Raw genomic sequence first — 18,865 nt, 5'->3', positions numbered from 1 at the left:
AGTCTTCTGCTTCTTATCCTGCTTGATTTTTGATCATGGCATTTATCCATGCCTAATAATATTTGTCTGTCTCTCCATCTCAAATGTGAATTCCTGGAGAATAAGAACTTCTATTTTCCCTTACCTTACTCTTTGCACCCAACACATGGTAGGAACTCGGTAAATACATATATATATATTTTTTTTTTGATTGAATGAGAGAAATCTACATCATGTATTAAAACTGGAAATAAATATTGAGCCAAAGAGTGCAGAAATGTGGAAGACATCCTACAACAAAAGCTTATTTGTGGGGTAAGCATAAGCTCAGCTGGTAAAGAATCTGCCTGCAACGTGGGAGACCTGGGTTAGATCCCTGGGTTGGGAAGATCCCCTGGAGAAGGGAAAGGCGACCCACTCCAGTATTCGGGCCTGGAGAATTCCATGACAGTCCATGGGTTCGCCAAGAGTCAGACATGACTGAGCAACTTTCACTTTCACAAGATCTAAATTTTCATTGTGTGGCAAAGAGAACATCTGGGCTTCTAGAGGGACTAGCTAATTACATCTAAGCAAGATAGGCCAAATGTTTTACTTGTCTTTAAGAGCATAGCTACTTATATTTTTGCTACTAGTTCCATCTCACCTTGGGCTGGTGAGGGTAACAGCATGAATGTTCCATTTTGATTTATAAGAAAACTATAAATTCAATTCAGTTTAATATTTATATAACACAGACACTCAAGAGAAAACTCAGGCCAACTATAACTCTAAATAGACCATTATGTCCCATGTGTACTTGAAGCAATTGATATGCAATCTGTGGAATAAAAGTTATTCTATTCTATGGGCTGCCAGATTTCCAGGAGACTTGATATTCCCTCCTGTGTCTAAGGATCCAATAGAAAAAAAAGTCTCCAGTTTAGAAAATATGTTTTAAAAAACTGTGCATCAGATATGTTGTCAAAGGGAAGAACATTCTAAGACTAATCTGAACTCTATTTAATAGTAGAGTAAAAGTCATTCTTTTTCTTTCTTCCTGATTTCTTCCTTCAACCACATAATCCTTTGACAGTGTGATTCAGTAGTTTTTGACACATCTGGAAATGGATGCATTCTCATCTCTTTGAAAAACAGCTTTCCTAATCTGTTTTACTTTAGAGATAACAAGATCCCTCTGCAAAGCAGTTACTTTATTAAAAAAACACTCAACAAGCATAAAGGGCACATCTAAACCTATAGCCTCATGGTTATCAACTCTCAGGTTTTTCATAAATATCCAATAGGCCCCGTCAAGTTCAAAACCAGTCTCAGATGGAAATCTACTGTTCGGTTGAGAAAAGCACAAGTATTTAGCCCTTCAAGTCCAGGAACAGGCTTTTCTATGTATTTGATGCTAAGGTGGTTGTGCAGGAAATACATGAACAATTTCTGCTTTGTTTAGAGATTTAAAGTGGCTGCTTCAGAAATGTGACTCAGTTAGGGGGAAAATGCAAAACAAACAAAAGATTAGCAACAACAAAAATTTCCCTTACATGTTAATAGCCTCAGTGAGGCACCAAGGTTCATCTACCCATCTCCATCCAAATGTAACAATTCCTTGACATAGGCCAGCCTACATCAGGTAGAATCCCTCACAAGCCATGGGTTCAGCTCTCAAGATTGCTTGGCCACTAGGATACACCATCCATGATAGCATTTTTAGCCATGATGATTTAGGGAATTGCTATAAACATTTACTTTGCACCAGGACTCAGAACACAAATTTATGTGGTATGACCACCAGGTGGCAAAAGTTGCCTGAGGAAAGCTATGCACCAACTGCTCTTTAAAAAAAAAAAAAAAAAGGCAAAATAAAACAAGCAAACAAAAAACCCGTCAGGCCTTCTCTCTCTCCTGGCTTATTCTGGCTCTATATTAACTCAAAATGACCTCTTTGTCATACATTTATATTCCAATAGGACTCACTAATGCCATAATATCTCAAGTTAATTTTTTGTGAGTTAGGCTAATAGGTAAGGGTATTTAGAACAGGGAGATAGAGAACCAACCCTAAAGGTAAGGCACCTGCCCTGAAGGTAAGCAACCAGCCCTAGGAAGTCCCAAAGGCAACAAAATTGGGAATGTATAACCATGAAGAAGAGAATATGAATATGGTTAAACCATCAGATGCATCACAAGGCATTTCTTAGAACTGAGGAAGCCACAAGACACAGTGGAGGAAGCATTGCTTTGGGTCCCTCTTTGGAATCCTGACTTCCTGCTCATACGTGGTTGAACAAGTTCCTTAACCCATCTGAGTCTCATCTTCAGGATTAGGATATGCTCATACTCACTTAACATCTATTCTTTTATAGTAGTGACCATTTTTTAGAATTTTGAAATAATACAGAAAAGTACAAAAAACTTAAATGCTTGCTATAATGAATAATGATAAAGAAAAGTCCCAGCACTTCAGACAACTTACTCATGTTATTTCACAATCACATTTCTTTATTAAACCTTCATATAATTTCTGACTTTTTTGGGGGATTGTTCTGGGTTTTTTTTACACACAATTTACAAATAATAACAGTTTTGCTTCTTTTCAACATTTATAGCTTTATCTCTTTTTCTTACCTTACTGAGTTGGCTAGCATCTCCAATGTGATCCTAAATACGAGAGTTTACAGTGGATAACCTTCTGATCAAGGGAAACCTTTCAACTTTTCATCTTGATAGATAATGTTTCTTATAGTAAGTTTTAAAATACACTTTATAAGGTAGAGAAGTTTTCTCTCTATTGCTAGTTTGTTTTTCATAAATTGCTATATTTTTTCTCCATCCACTGAGATTATATTTTTCTTAGTGTGTTAACTGATAAATTATATTGATTTTACAATGTATGCGTTTCCTTCTTACAAAAACTTGTCCTGACTATTATGATTTTGTATATTGCTAGATCAGTTTGCTTATGTTTTATTCAGGATTTTGGCATATATGTTCATGAATAACTGAGTTTTAATTTTTGTTGTTGTTGTTGTACTACCCTTGACAGTTTTATTATAAGGCTGATGCTAGTTTCATAAAATGAGAAGAGAATAATCCTTCTATATTTCCTGGAATTAATTTTTGCTAAGATTGGAACTATATTTTGAGTGTTTAGAACTATTATTTTTTGAGTGTTTAATATCACTAGTCAATGAGATTATTTGAGTTTGGCATGTCTTCTTTGGGAGGGTTTTAAATTGACTTAATTTATTTAAATAATTATAAGATAGTCAGGTTTTATATTTTTTATTGAGTGAATACTTTTCTAGTAATTTACTCATTTCATTTTTCAGTTCAGTTCAGTCGTTTAGTCGTGTCCGACTCTTTGCAACCCCATGAATCGCAGCACGCCAGGCCTCCCTGTCCATCACCAACTCCTGGTGTTCACTCAAACTCACGTCCATTGAGTTGGTGATGCCATCCAGCCATCTCATCCTCTGTCATCCCCTTTTCCTCCTACCCCAATCCCTCTCAGCATCAGAGTCTTTTCCAATGAGCCAACTCTTCACATGAGGTGGCCAAAGTACTGGAGTTTCAGCTTCAACATCAGTCCTTCCAATGAAAACCCAGGACTGATCTCCTTTAAAATGGACTGGTTGGATCTCCTTGCAGTCCAAGGGACTCTCAAGAGTCTTCTCCAACACCACGGTTCAAAAGCATCAATTCTTCGGCACTCAGCTTTCTTCACAGTCCAACTCTCACATCCATACATGACCACAGGAAAAACCGTAGCCTTGACTAGACAGACCTTTGTTGGCAAAGTAATGTCTCTGCTTTTGAATATGCTGTCTAGGTTGGTCATAACTTTCCTTCCAAAGAGTAAGCGTCTTTTAATTTCATGGCTGCAGTCACCATCTGCTGTGATTTTGGAGCTCCCCAAAATACAGTCTGACACTGTTTCCACTATTTCCCCATCTATTTCCCATGAAGTGATGGGACCAGATGCCATGATCTTTGTTTTCTGAAAGTTGAGCTTTAAGCCAACCTTTTCACTCCTCTCTTTCACTTTCATCAACAGGCTTTTTAGTCCCTCTTCACTTGCTGCCATAAGGGTGGTGTCATCTGCATATCTGAGGTTATTTATATTTCTCCTGGCAATCTTGATTCCAGCTTGTGCTTCTTCCAGCCCAGTGTTTCTCATGATGTACTCTGCATATAAGTTAAATAAGCAGGGTGACAATATACAGCCTTGACGAACTCCTTTTCCTATTTGGAACCAGTCTGTTTTTCCATGTCCAGTTCTAACTGTTGCTTCCTGACCTGCATATAGGTTTCTTAAGAGGCAGGTCAGGTGGTCTGGTATTCCCATCTCTTTCAGAATTTTCCACAGTTTATTGTGATCCACACAGTCAAAGGTTTGGCACAGTCAATAAAGCAGAAATAGATGTTTTTCTGGAACTCTCTTGCTTTTTTGATGATCCAGTGGATGTTGGCAATTTGACCTCTGGTTCCTCTGCCTTTTCTAAAACCAGCTTGAACCTCTGGAAGTTCACAGTTCACGTATTGCTGAAGCCTGGCTTGGAGAATTTTGAGCGTTACTTTACTAGCGTGTGAGATGAGTGCAATTGTATGGTAGTTTGAGCATTCTCTGGCACTGCCTTTCTTTGGGATTGGAATGAAAACTGACCTTTTCCAGTCCTGTGGCCACTGCTGAGTTTTCCAAATTTGCTGGCATATTGAGTGCAGCACTTTCATAGCATCATCTTTGGACATACTCAAATAAAGTTGCAGATTCTTTACCAACTGAGCTCTCAGGGAAGCCCCTTATATCCTTTTACTCTTTTAAATTTCTATGGCACCAAAGGGAAATCTGATTCTTTATTTCCCCAATGATTTTTATTCCTGAAACAATTTTATTTCTAATACAGTAATTCATGCTTCTTTTTGTGATCAGCCATTTACTAAAAAATTTTCAATTTTAAAAATCTTTCAAAGGGCCAAAATTTTCATTTTATTTGTTCTTCCTATTGCATCTATATTTTCCATAATTTTTTTGTGGTTCAAGAACATACTCTGTAGTTTTGATCTGTGAAAATTTATTTTATGATGTAGTATACAGTTAAGGTTTTTAATATAAACATATGTACTTATGATCTCTAAGAAGCTATAGTATTAAGGAAGCCTTAATATAGGCATATGCATAACCATTATAAGTAGTAGGAAATCCCTGGGAGCTCAGCTGGTGAAGAATCCTCCTGCAATGCAGGCAAACCCAGTTGCATTCCTGGTTTGGGAAGATCCCCTGGAGAAGGGATAGGCTACCCCTTCCAGTATTCTTGGGCTTCTCTGGTGGCTTAAATGGTAAAGAATCAGCCTTCAATGTGGGAGACCTGGGTTCGACCCCTAGGTTGGGAAGATCCCCTGGAGGGGGGCCACAGCAACCTACTCTAGTATTCTTGCCTGGAGAATCCTCATGGACAGAGGAGCCTGGTGGGCTACAGTCCATGGGGTTGCAAAGAGTCAGACATGACTGAATGACTAAGCAAAGCACAGCACAGCAGAGTAGGAAATAACTGATGCTATAAAGGAAGCATATATTAGTTATGAGCATGGGAATGGTAAGAAAGGCAGTTCCAGATAAACACATCTAACAAAGCTTCATGGGCGTGTCATTTGAACCTCAGTATAATCAAAAAGACAACTCTAGTGGGAGGTTATTGTGGGGAAAAGTTAGAGATAGAAAAGAGCAGGCTGCCTAGAGGAAACAGGGTCTAATTATATTGACTACAGCATGTGATAAGAGAACAAAAGTGAAAAAGTGGAAAGGGTTTGGGAAAATAATTTGGTACTGCTGAAGAAGTGTATAAAGCAAGCCAAGAAGTTGGGTTCTATTTGTAGGTAGTAGGAAGCCATTGATAGCTGAACGGTAAAGAATCTGCCTACCAAAGCAGGAGACACAGTTTTGATCCCTGGATTGGGAAGATCCCTTGGACAAGTAAATGGTAACCCACTCCTGGAACACACTCCAGTATTCTTGCCTAGGAAATCCCATGGACAGAGGAGCCTGGCCAGACTACAGTCCATGGGGTCGCAAAAAGAGTCAGACTTGACTTAGCAACAACGAGGGAGTCATTGAAGGTTATAAGCAGGGTAATAGCAGAACCATATTTTAAGTAAGTAATCTGATAGCTGTGTGTAAAACAGCTCAATAAAAATTTAGCCTGAAAAAAAAATTTAGCCTGATATTCTTCTATGCTTATATATCTCTTAATGTTACAATATTTATTATGATTTATTCTACAATGAGAATAATTACCTGAGCAGGAGGGTGTTCAGGTAAACTGATGTTCATTGAGTATTGATTTTGTACCAAGCTCTGTACTACACAGTTCATTGCTATTGGGGGTAATTTTGGATAATTTTTTTTTGCATATAATCACAATAACCCTGTGAAACACTAATGATAAAAGTTTTAATTCTGGTCACTGTACTATAATTACAAAGGTAGTACGAGTCACTTAAGAGGCCTTATGATACATTGAAAAACAAGGGTTGAAATAATGAGGACTTACTCTACAGATAATAAATGCGAGAGAGAGTGTGGAGAAAAGAGAACCTTCCTAAACTATCGATGAGAATGGAAATTGGTAAATAAACCCACTATGGAGAATAGTATGGAGGTTCCTTATAAAACTAAGAATAGTTACCATATGATCCAGCAATCCCACTCCTAGGCATACTATCTAGGCAAAACTATAATTCAAGAGATGCACTCATTCCTATGTCCATAGCAGCACTGTTCACAATAGCCAAGACATGGAAGCAACCTAAATGTCCATCAGCAGATAAATGGATAAACAAAACACACATATATGCATATATATAATACACACAATAGAATATTACTCAACCAAAGAAAGTATGAAATAATGTCATTTGCAATAACATTGATGAACCTAGATTATCACATTAAGTGAAATAAGTCAGACAGAGAAAAACAAATATATAATGTAACTTACATGTGGAATCCAAAAAATGATGCAGATGAATTTATTTACAAAACAGAAATAGATTTCCAATATAGAAAAAAAACTTGGGGAGAGGAGGATAAATTAGGAGTTTGGGATCAACAGATACACACTACCACATATAAAACAGATAAATGACAAGGACCTATTATATAGCACAGGGAACTATATTCAGTGTCTTGTAATAACCTATAATGCAAAAAAATATGAAAAAATATATGACTGAATCAATCTGCTGTATAATAAAAGCAATGTAAATCAATTCTACTTCAATAAATTTTTTTAAATGAGTAGTTACTGAATAACACTCAGTAACAAAGTTTAATTAATAAAACAATATGAACCAGTTTTTCAACTGAAATAGGGAGGCATTTAAATAATGTATCTTGAATTTTTTTGGTTTATACATTCTATATCAGTATCTATACACATACAAACACACACACACACACACACATTTGCTCACCCAGAGTCTCAGGTTGGAGCTGAGACTTCAAGTTTCTCTCCTGCTCTGTTGGTTCTCTATTATCAGAGTCTAAGGATTTCTTGTTACTACCAGGCTGACGACAATCTGATGCTTCTTTGTTGAGCGCATCATCTGGCATAGGTGTTGACCAATTCTGATTCAGAAATAAAATTCTGTCTTTGGTTCCATCATCTAGGCAGAGTAAAGCGGATCCATAAGCTACAATACTAGACAAATCGACAATCATACAATGCAAGAATGCCTTTTGCTCCCTCCAGGCAGTGTACCTGTTTGCTGTTTGGCTTCTTGGGTATTCATTTTCATGATGTATTGTTGCCTTATCTGTTTAGCAAATCTGGCAGGGTTGTCCCATGGTATGTTGAACATCTCAGAATCTGTCCCATACATCATCTTAGAATGCTTTAGATTCCCATCTTCATCAACCTCAGAGAGTTTCAGGCTCTCAAAAGTAAACACTTTGAAGGCTCGTTCTACTTCATTCCAGCTCAAGACTTCTGTAAGAAAGCAGACCCGTGCTTTTAGAAATGCTCTTTATTACCATACAGTACAGGGGCAATGGGGTGGGATGGTCAGTCCACCAGAAAGACAAGAGTCATGCCAGAATGCGTGTTGACCTGACTTTACACATGGGCACCCCAATTCTGCAACGAATATCACAGACAACTAATAAGAAACTTATACAATCAAGATATATCAAGATAACGCCCACAAACTGCTTCAAAGATGAATGAACATGAGGTGTCCAGATTGATTCACACTGACTTTCCAGAGTATTGGTTGAATATGTTTAAACCTTGTCATTTTTTTTCATAGAGAATAGACTTGTGGTTGCCAAAGGGGAGAAAGATGAGGGAAAGATAGTTTGGGAGTTTGGGGTTAGTAAATGCAAACTATTACATATAGAATGGGTAAACAAGGTCATCTTGCATAGTACAGGAAACTGTATTCAGTACTCTGAAATGGAACAGAATGCAAAAAAGAATGTATATATGTATATAACTGAGTCACTTTTTCTGTATAGCAGAAATTGGTACAAGATGGTAAATCAACTACACATTTATACATTAAGAAAATGTCATTTTAAGCAAAAGCATCTTTTGCTGCTGTTGTAATTTAACACAGAATTTACTCATTTGTGTCTAATATAGGCTGTTAATTTAGTAGGCTTTTCTGTTCAGTCAGGCTTAGAAAAGGTATCTTTCCACCCAATAAACTGGTATAGAACTTTTCATAATTTTATTTCAAAGGTTATCAGCCTTCAAGGGGCTATATTAATTTGTGTATTTAATATTTATAGAATTTGTATGTTCACTCGCTCATGCACTCATTTTTGTTTTCTATGTGCTAGGCTTTATACTCTATTTTCCTTTGCCTGACATTGAAAGAAAAGATTTGGTTCAGCACTTCAAAAGTTCAAGATAGAGAGGTAGGAGGTAGTATTAACAAACAATCATGGAATTCAGTGAGGGAAAGTGAAATGATAGGGACAGATCAAAGAATCAGAGGTCACCTCTGTTCTTCCTCTCCAACAGAGAAGAGTGTAGCGGGGAGGTTCCTTTTGGAAAAAAGCACAAGGAAATTCAGGAGAGAGACACGAAAAAGGCAAAGGTGACAAAATTAAGTTTGTTCATTCATTCATTTCACAAACATTTTTTGAGCACCTACTAGTTGTCAATGACTTTAGTAAAAGGACCACAGGAGCAAACATCAGTGAACTCCTAACTTTATAGAGTACCTATTTTAGCAGTTGGGAACACAGAATAAACAGGTAATTGTATACTCTATCAGAAACAAGAAGAAGAGTAAAGCAAGATGAGGGGATAAGCAGTAATAATGACTGGGAAGGGACTTTATATTTTATATAAAGAAGTCAGAGCAAGGGCTTCCCAGGTAGCTCAGACGGTAGAGAATCTGCCCGCAATGCAGGAGACGCAGGTGTGGTCCCTAGGTAGGGAAAAATGCCCTGGAGAAGGCAATAGTAACCCACTCCAGTATTCTTGCCTGGGAAATCCCATGGACAGAGGGGCCTGGTGGGCTATATTCTGTGGGGTTGCAAAATAGCTGGACACAACTTAGTGACTAAACAACAACAAATATCAGAGCAGAGTCCTGTAAAGAAGTAAAGCAAAAATAAGAAAGAAGTGGGGGAGTCATAGCACTGTCTGGGAGTAGAGTGATGGAGGCAGGGGAGGGAAATAGCTAGTGCAGAGGTGGAGGCAGGGGTGTGTATGATGGACTTGTCCAAGGAAGCACAGTGAGGTCAACGAGATAGAGTGAAGTAGAAAAACGAGAAATTGACAGAGGATTAGCTCAAAAAGTTTAGATTTTACTTTGAGGGAAATGGGTGATTATGAGAGGGTTTTGAGCCAAGAAGGAACAGGATCTGACTAACCTTTTGGAAGGGTCATTCCTGCTATTATGTGAAGAAAAGACTGTAGGTAAAAACGGGAAAGCTTGGAGACCAACTGGAAAATTACTGAAATAGTTCAAGTGAGAGGTGGTGCTGGATTGGGCTGGGCTGGTAGCGAGAGATGTGGTGGGACTGGTTGTGGGGCATAAAAAAAGAACCAGGGATGACTCTAAGGTTTTGGTAGAAAAGAGTTGCTATTTACTGAAATAAAGAGCACTGTGAAGGAACAACTTTCAAGGAAATCAAGAATTTGGACCTATTAAGCATTAAGAAATCTGCCTGCAATGCAGGAGACGCCAGTTAGATTCAGGGGTCAGGAAGATCTGCTGGAGAAGGGCTAGGCTACCCACTCTAGTATTCTTGGGCTTCCCTTGTGGCTCAGCTGGTAAAGAATCCATCTGCAATGTGGGAGACCTGGGTTCAATCCCCGGGTTGGGAAGATCCCCTGGAGAAGGGAAAGGCTACCCACTCCAGTATTCTGGCCTGGAGAATTCAACAGACTGTATAGTACATGGGGTCGCAAAGAGTTGGACATGACTAAGCAACTTTCACTTAAACACGAAGAAGGATCAAAGAGGAAGGAAAGGTGGAGGAACAAGGCTTCAGGAGGGGACATATGAGCAGGATGTGTGTATGGGCAGTTTCGGCAATGGCAACAAAAATAAGAATCTTGTGTACTTTACAATGTGGGGAATAGAGCCAATATTTTATAATAAATATAACTGGAGTGTGACCTTTGAAAAATTGTATAAAAAAGAATATGTGTTACACATTTTCCCCATAAAAGACAAAAGCAAATGTTAGCATATTAATCATCCTCTTCTCATCCTTGGTTTCCTTTTCTTTTTAAACTTAAATTATCTAGGAGGCTGTTCCATATCATGATAGAGATAGCCCTCCAGGTTGTTAAGATACATGATCTTGTACCACACAGGTGTCTGATATTTTAATGAGAGATTTTGATGGGATAGTTTGTTTCTAATATTTTGCTACTGTGAAAAATGATTCAATAAATGTACTTTTTAATATTAAAAAAAAAAAAGAATCCTGTGCTGTGTGTAGAAGCAAGGTAGAGAGAGAATGAAATCATATCACAAGGCAGAAGAAGAAGAGGAAAGGTCAGATGTTCTCAGGACAGCAGGAAGAGGATGATTATGGAAATAGACATGACACACCCAGGCCCACGAGGCTACACCCACTTCCATGAGGTGACAGCATATGACAGTATTAAACATTTTCTTTTTTTTTCAGTCTCTTCAGTAAGTGATGCTGGGAAAACCAGACAGCTAATGTGTAAAAGAGTAAAATTAGAACCCTTCCTAATACTATACACAAAAATAAACTCAAAATGGGTTAAATACCTAAATTATAGACCAGAAACTATAAAACTCTTAAAGGAAAAGATAGGCAGAATACTCTTTGACATAAACGGCAGCAAGATCCTCTATGACACACCTCCTAGAGTAATGGAAATAAAGACAGAATAAACAAATGGGACCTAATTAAACTTAAAAGCTTTTGCACAGCAAAGGACACCATAAACAAGATGAGATGACAACCCTCACAATGGGAGAAAATAATCGCAAACAAAGCAACTGACAAAGGATTAATCTCCAAAATACACAAGCAATTCATGTAGTTCAGTATTAGAAAAGCAAACAACCCAATCAAAGAACTGAGCAGAAGGCTTAAGCAGACATTTCTCCAAAGAAGACACACAGATTCATAAATACATGAAAAAATGCTCAATAGCACTCATTATTAGCAAAATGCAAATCAAAAGTACAATGAGGTATCACCTCACACTGGTCAGAATGTGCTGCTGTTTAGTTGCTAAATCATGTCCAACTCTTTCTGCAACTCCATGGACCATAGCCCACCAGGCTCCTCTGTCCATGGGATTTCCCAGGCAAAAATAGACATTTCTTTCTCCAGGGGATCTTCCTGACCCAAGGATCAAACCCACATCTCTTGCATTGGCAGGCAGGTTCTTTACCACTGAGACATTGCCTCACACTGGTCAGAATGGCCCACATCAAAAAATCTACAAACAATTAATGTTGGAGGGGATGTGCAGAAAAGGGAACCTCTCTTGCAGAGTTTGTGGGAATATAAATTGATACAGCCACTATGGAGAACAGTATGGAGATTTCTTAAACTAGGAATAAAACTACCATTATGACCCAGCAATCTCACTACTGGGCATATACTCTGAAGAAACCGTAATTCAAAAAAACATAGTTTACAAGCAATACATGCTGGAGAGGGTGTGGAGAAAAGGGAACCCTCTTACACTGTTGGTGGGAATGCAAACTAGTACAGCCACTATGGAGAACAGTGTGGAGATTCCTTAAGAAACTGGAAATAGAACTGCCTTATGACCCAGCAATCCCACTGCTGGGCATACACACTGAGGAAACCAGAAGGGAAAGAGACACGTGTACCCCAATGTTCATCGCAGCACTGTTTATAATAGCCAGGACATGGAAGCAATCTAGATGTCCATCAGCAGATGAATGGATAAGAAAGCGGTGGTACATATACACAATGGAGTATTACTCAGCCATTAAAAAGAATACATTTGAATCAGTTCTAATGAGGTGGATGAAACTGGAGCCTATTATACAGAGTGAAGTAAGCCAGAAAGAAAAACACCAATATAGTATACTAACGCATATATATGGAATTTAGAAAGATGGTAACAATAACCCTGTATACGAGACAGCAAAAGAGACACTGATGTATAGAACAGTCTTTTGGACTCTGTGGGAGAGGGAGAGGGTGGGATGATTTGGGAGAATGGCATGGAAACATGTATAATATCATATATGAAATGAGTCGCCAGTTCAGGTTCGACACATGATACTGCATGCTTGGGGCTGGTGCACTGGGATGACCCAGAGGGATGGTACAGGGAGGGAGGAGGGAGGAGGGTTCAGGATGGGGAACACATGTATACCTGTGGCGGATTCATGTTGATGTATGGCAAAACCAATACAATATTGTAAAGTTTAAAAATAAAATAAAAAAACCACATGTACTCCAATGTTCATTGCAATACTATTTATACTTGCTAGGACATGCCCTAGATGTCTATCAACAGATGAATGGATGAAGAAGTGGTGGTGTGTGTGTATACACACACACACACACACACACACACACACACAAGAATATTACTCAGCCATAAAAGGAACCAATTTGAATCAGTTGTAGTGAGGTGGATGAACCTAGAGCCTGTTATACACAGTGAAGTAAGTCAGAAAAAGACCAAATATTATATATTAGTGAATACATGTAGATTCTAGAGAAATGGGACTGATGAACCTATTTGCAGGGCAGGAATAGAGATGCAGATGTAGAGAACAGACTTGTGGGCACAACAGGAGAAGGAGAGGGTGGGACCAACTGAGAGAATGTCATGGAAACATATGCATTACCACGTGTTAAAACAGTTAGTGGGAAGCTGCTATGTAACATAGGAAGCTCCATCCAGGGCTCTGTGACAACCTAGAGGGGTGGGATGGGGTGGGAGTTGGGAGGGAGGATCAAGAGGGAGGGGACCTACAATGCTTATGACTGATTTATGTTGTTGTATGGAAGAAACCAACACATCATTGTAAAGCAATTATCCTTCAATTAAAATTTTTAAAAATCTGACTATTACTAAGGCTACTAAAAAACGAAAAAAAGAAATCAAAGTACAAATATTTCATAATTGTCTTAGATGAAAGGAGAAGGAAGAATCTGCACTTTTTTAAAAATCTAGATCAAATCAAGATGTCTATGTAATTTCCTATTTCTTCTTATAAGCAGCAATATATCTGCCTATTACTTCAGCTGGAAATAAGATTTGTGTTTCAGGAAATGATTGTCTTTATCATAAAATCTCCATGAGCTCTGCAATAAGAAGCTGATTTTAGATATTTTTAATGACACTTCTTTCTACTGTCCTTAAAGAACAGACAACACGCCTTCCTATTGTGAGAGATGAACTGGAGTTAACACTTAGCATATGGCTCAGCGAGTAAAGAATCCACCTGCAATGCAGGAGACGCAGGAGACATGGGTTCAATACCTGGGTCGGGAAGATCCCTTGGAGAAGGAAATGATGACCCACTCCAGTATTCTTGCCTGGGAAATCCCATACACAGAGGAGCCTGGAAGGCTACAGTCCAAAGGGTCACAAAGAGTCAGACGTCTCTGAGCACGCGTGCATACACACCACACCCAGGCGCACACGCTACCCACAAGGGGCGCTCTCAGCTCTCCTCTTAACTAGGACAGACACTGCTATGTCATCTCCAATCATGCTAATGAGTAGACGGGGCGAAGGGGTGTTGGGAGGCGGGGAGGAGGAAGAAAGAAGGGGATTACTCTTGTCGTAGAAACACAGCGGAATGAAAACCCAGGGCATCAAACTGAAGAATGTTGTAGTTATCATCCTGCTGTTAATGACATTATTCAAAATAAAAAGAAACTGTAGTCAATCAAAATACTCCCCAGCCTCTGAAAGGACAAGAGTAAAAATCTTCTTGCAGATGGGAGTATAATCATTAGAGGCACACATGACCATCAACGAATGGGTTTGAGCTACAAGGAAGCAACGTACTCACCACTTGTACAGAAGTGCATGAGCTCATGAATTGTAGCTAGACGCTTCGTGCTATTCCATGGCGGGAGCAGAGGGAATTTAAGGAATTCCCACAGTGGCAACTTGGACTGCATCTCTTGTTCAATTTGAACTGGATCAAAATTCTTTAGGTCCTGATGAAAAAGAGCAATGTGACAGAAGACGTTAAAATAAGCTGTCAAGTGCCTTATGCATATGGAGAAGGCAAAACATGATACCTTTGCTCTCATTATCTGGGAACAGGGGAAATCAGTGGTAATTGGGGAAGACAAACTGTTGGTATTATGCTGAAGGTCAAAAAAGCTACTTCTCACTTTGCCAGAGATTCTTGGTGCACAGAAATGATGGATTCCTTATTCACAATGACAAAAAGCCAAAGTCTCAAATATATTCCTGCCTCCCTTCTTAGATTCTTTCCTTGCCTCCACAGTTTTTTTCTTCCTTTCATATTAGCAGATATATAAAGCACATAACTATAAGGTTTTAATACATATTTGGTGTAGCTGCAATGAATTCAATGGTTCATTGGCCCTCTATACGTGGGCCAGTTTTCTTTGCTGGTGTACTTTTTCCTTCATTCATGTGCATTTTCCAAGATCTTACTTTGTAGGTATCTACTTTGTAGATCACTTTTAATTAGCATTGGTAAAGCTATCTAATTAAGATTTCTACCACTGAATAATTACAAATGAGCTTCCTTGCATCAGTTATCCTCTGGGTAACTTGGTCAATTATTACCTTTAGCATGTACTTCTTGTGGGCGTGGGCATCATGATAGTTAAGCAGGAGAGGGCCTGTGGGCACTGGTTTGCTTTCATTTTCTTCTTCAGATAAGAATATTTCATGGAGATTCTATTCAAATTAAAATAACGATTTTAAGAGAGAATTCATACTTTTCAAAGCATGCATAATTTTTGGATTTCTCATACCATCTGACCTTTTTCTCCCTCTCTGTCAGACAGAGAGAGGGCAGGATGGATACGATGTGAGCTGCTATTCTGTAGTCCAACCCATCTGCCCTGGGAGGCGGCTCTACCAGACTCGGTGGGACAAGATCTTCTTCACTTGCCACAACCTGTTGATATAAAGAGTTGGGAGGAAAGAAAGTCACTCAGTTGTGTCTGACTCTTTGTGACCCCATGGACTATGTACAGTCCATGGAATTCTCCAGGCCAGAATACCAGAGTGGGTAGCTTTTCCCTTCTCCAGGGGATCTTCTCAACCCAGGGATTGAACCCAGGTCTCCCACATTGCAAGCAGATTCTTTACCAGTTGAGCCACGAGGGGAGCCCAAGAATACTGGAGTGGGTAGCCTATCCCTTCTCCAGCGGATCTTCCCGACCCAGGAATCCAACCAGGGTCTCCTGCATTGCAGGTGGATTCTTTACCAAGTGAGCTATCAGGGAAAAGTTGGGAGGTATTAGTTTTAATGGTCAGCTCTTTATTGATATTTATGTATTTTCTTTGCTTTTAGTAAAAAGAAGGCAGTTTCTACCCAAAAGTATGGTGATTATACAAAGTGGCTGTATAATTAACCAGTGACTACCAAAATAAAAGGGATAATGTTTATAACCTATGTACTGAAGTATAATTTTAATGTATGCTATAGAATAGACAACACAAAATGCAAATGTTAAAAAAAAAGAAAATTTACCATAATAGAAATCAAAATCAGAGAAGGCAATGGCACTCCACTCCAGTACTCTTGCCTGGAAAATCCCATGGATGGAGAAGCCTGGTAGGCTGCAGTCCATGGGGTCGCTAAGAGTCGGACACGACTGAGCGACTTTGCATTCACTTTTCACTTTCACGCATTGGAGAAGGAAATGGCAACTCGCTCCAGTGTTCTTGCCTGAAGAATCCCAGGGACGGGGGAGCCTGATGGGCTGCCGTCTATGGGGTTGGACAGAGTCGGACACAACTGAAGTGACTTATCAGCAGCAGCAGAAATCAAAATAACAATATTAATATATTTTTAAATGATTCACTCTTTCTCTTAAAGCACTCAAAACCTTGATTTCATATCTTTGAATTCAATAAATATTTATTGAGTGCCTACCACATGCCAAGCATGTGTGGGACACTTTCAAATACATTATCTCATTTAAGCCTCCAGCAATATTACCAAGCAGGTATTATTTCCTATTTATAAATGGAACTAGGGTGAGTGAAATTAGGTGCCTGGCCCTAATTCGTATTTCAAAAACTAATTTGAACTACTAAAAAGTAGTCCAAAACTACTTAGTGGGTGGAACTGGGGGTTCAGGTTAAATCCCCAAGATAGAAAAGTTATAGACAGGGAGATCAGTTAAGGGTAATATTCCACTTTTTATGGGGAAAGTGAGGTCTAGAAATATTGATCATCTTATTCAATTTTACATGGTAAACAAAAAAGTTGAAATGTAATCCAGATAGGCACCTAATTTATAATTGTTCTCTTCACCTTAGATACTGAAATCACCCTCTGATTTCACGCCCCTCTGCAGGAGTTCTCAAGCTTGAAACTTAAGGCATTTGGATTAGATGCTTTTTGTCATGGGGGCTATCTTGTGCACTATATGGAATGTTTAGCAGCATCCCTGGCCTCGAGCCATTTGATGCCGGTAGAACACTTTCAATTGTGGCAACCAAAAGTATTTCCAGACATTGCCAAATGCCCCCTTTGAGGCAACTCCCCCTGTTGAGAACAATAGCAAAACAGTCTTACACTCTTACTGTTTATCAACACCTTACTTTTCAAAGAGTCACTCCTTGTCTCCACTTCCTCTCTTCCTACCATCTCTTGGACCCACTCCAATCACAAAAGACCATACAGAACTGTTCCAACTCTGAAATGTAAAAAATTCTAATATTTCCTCTTATAATATCCCACCCATTCCTCTTATATTTTAATTCTTCATCCCTTTATTATTAAGCATGTGTTCAGCCAACATGTATCTTTTATTGGAGTCTATGTGTCAGGCACTAAGCTCATCAACTGTCACCTTTGGTACCTGGAAAACAGTAGATGGTTAGAAAATGTTGCCCTAAGTTAAAAAAAAATAAGGAAGACGAAGATAAATTAAATGATACTATAAGCTCTCTTTGGCATAGTCAATAAAGCAGAAATAGATGTTTTTCTGGAATTCTCTTGCTTTTTCCATGATCCAGCAGATGTTGGCAATTTGATCTCTGGTTCCTCTGCCTTTTCCAAAACCAGCTTGAACATCAGGAAGTTCATGGTTCATATATTGCTGAAGCCTGGCTTGGAGAATTTTGAGCATTACTTTACTAGCATGTGAGATAGCGCAATTGTACAGTAGTTTGAGCATTCTTTGGCATTGCCTTTCTTTGGGATTGGAATGAAAACTGACCTTTTCCAGTCCTGTGGCCACTGCTGAGTTTTCCAAATTTGCTGGCATATTGAGCGCAGCACTTTCACAGCATCATCTTTCAGGATTTGGAATAGCTCAACTGGAATTCCATCACCTCCACTAGCTTTGTTCGTAGTGATGCTTTCTAAGGCCCACTTCACTTCACATTCCAGGATGTCTGGCTCTAGGTCAGTGATCACACCATCGGGATTATCTGGGTCGTGAAGATCTTTTTTGTACAGTTCTTCTGTGTATTCTTGCCATCTCTTCTTAATATCTTCTGCTTCTGTTAGGTCCACACCATTTCTGTCCTTTATCGAGCCCATCTTTGCATGAAATGTTCCTTTGGTATCTCTGATTTTCTTGAAGAGATCCCTAGTCTTTCCCATTCTGTTGTTTTCCTCTATTTCTTTGCATTGATTGCTGAAGAAGGCTTTCTTATCTCTTCTTGCTATTCTTTGGAACTCTGCATTCAGATGTTTATATCTTTCCTTTTCTCCTCTGCTTTTCACTTCTCTTCTTATCACAGCTATTTGTAAGGCCTCCCCAGACCGCCGTTTTGCTTTTTTGCCTTTTTTTTCCATGGGGATGGTCTTGATCCCTGTCTCCTGTACAATGTCACGAACTTCATTCCATAGTTCATCAGGCACTCTATCTATCAGATCTAGGCCCTTAAATCTATTTCTCACTTCCACTGTATAATCATAAGGGATTTGATTTAGGTCATACCTGAATGGTCTAGTGGTTTTCCCTACTTTCTTCAATTTCAGTCTGAATTTGGCAATAAGGAGTTCATGGTCTGAACCACAGTCAGCTCCTGGTCTTGTTTTTGCTGACTGTATAGAGCTTCTCCATCTCTGGCTGCAAAGAATATAATCAATCTGATTTCATTGTTGACCATCTGGTGATGTCCACACAACAGTTAGAACTGGACATGGAACAACAGACTGGTTCCAAATAGGAAAAGGAGTACGTCAAGGCTGTATATTGTCACCCTGTTTATTT

At 39.0% G+C, this 18,865-nt stretch overlaps 1 protein-coding gene across 2 annotated transcripts in view; it reads right to left on the bottom strand.

Annotated features, from left to right (window-relative positions):
- SPAG17 (sperm associated antigen 17) overlaps positions 1-18,865 on the bottom strand; it is a 250,107-nt gene that overhangs the window by 136,407 nt on the left and 94,835 nt on the right. For both annotated transcript variants that reach the window (XM_025288015.3, XM_044944491.2), the window contains 5 exons: positions 15,445-15,582; positions 15,246-15,359; positions 14,491-14,641; positions 7,731-7,958; positions 7,444-7,635 (listed from right to left, as the gene is read on the bottom strand). In XM_025288015.3, the coding sequence (XP_025143800.3) occupies positions 7,444-7,635; positions 7,731-7,958; positions 14,491-14,641; positions 15,246-15,359; positions 15,445-15,582 (823 nt within the window). The remainder of the gene's footprint in view (positions 1-7,443; positions 7,636-7,730; positions 7,959-14,490; positions 14,642-15,245; positions 15,360-15,444; positions 15,583-18,865) is intronic.

The sequence above is a fragment of the Bubalus bubalis genome, chromosome 6 (assembly GCF_019923935.1).
Source record: "Bubalus bubalis isolate 160015118507 breed Murrah chromosome 6, NDDB_SH_1, whole genome shotgun sequence".
NCBI lineage: Eukaryota > Metazoa > Chordata > Mammalia > Artiodactyla > Bovidae > Bubalus > Bubalus bubalis.
This window is presented reverse-complemented; position numbering and strand designations above follow the sequence as displayed.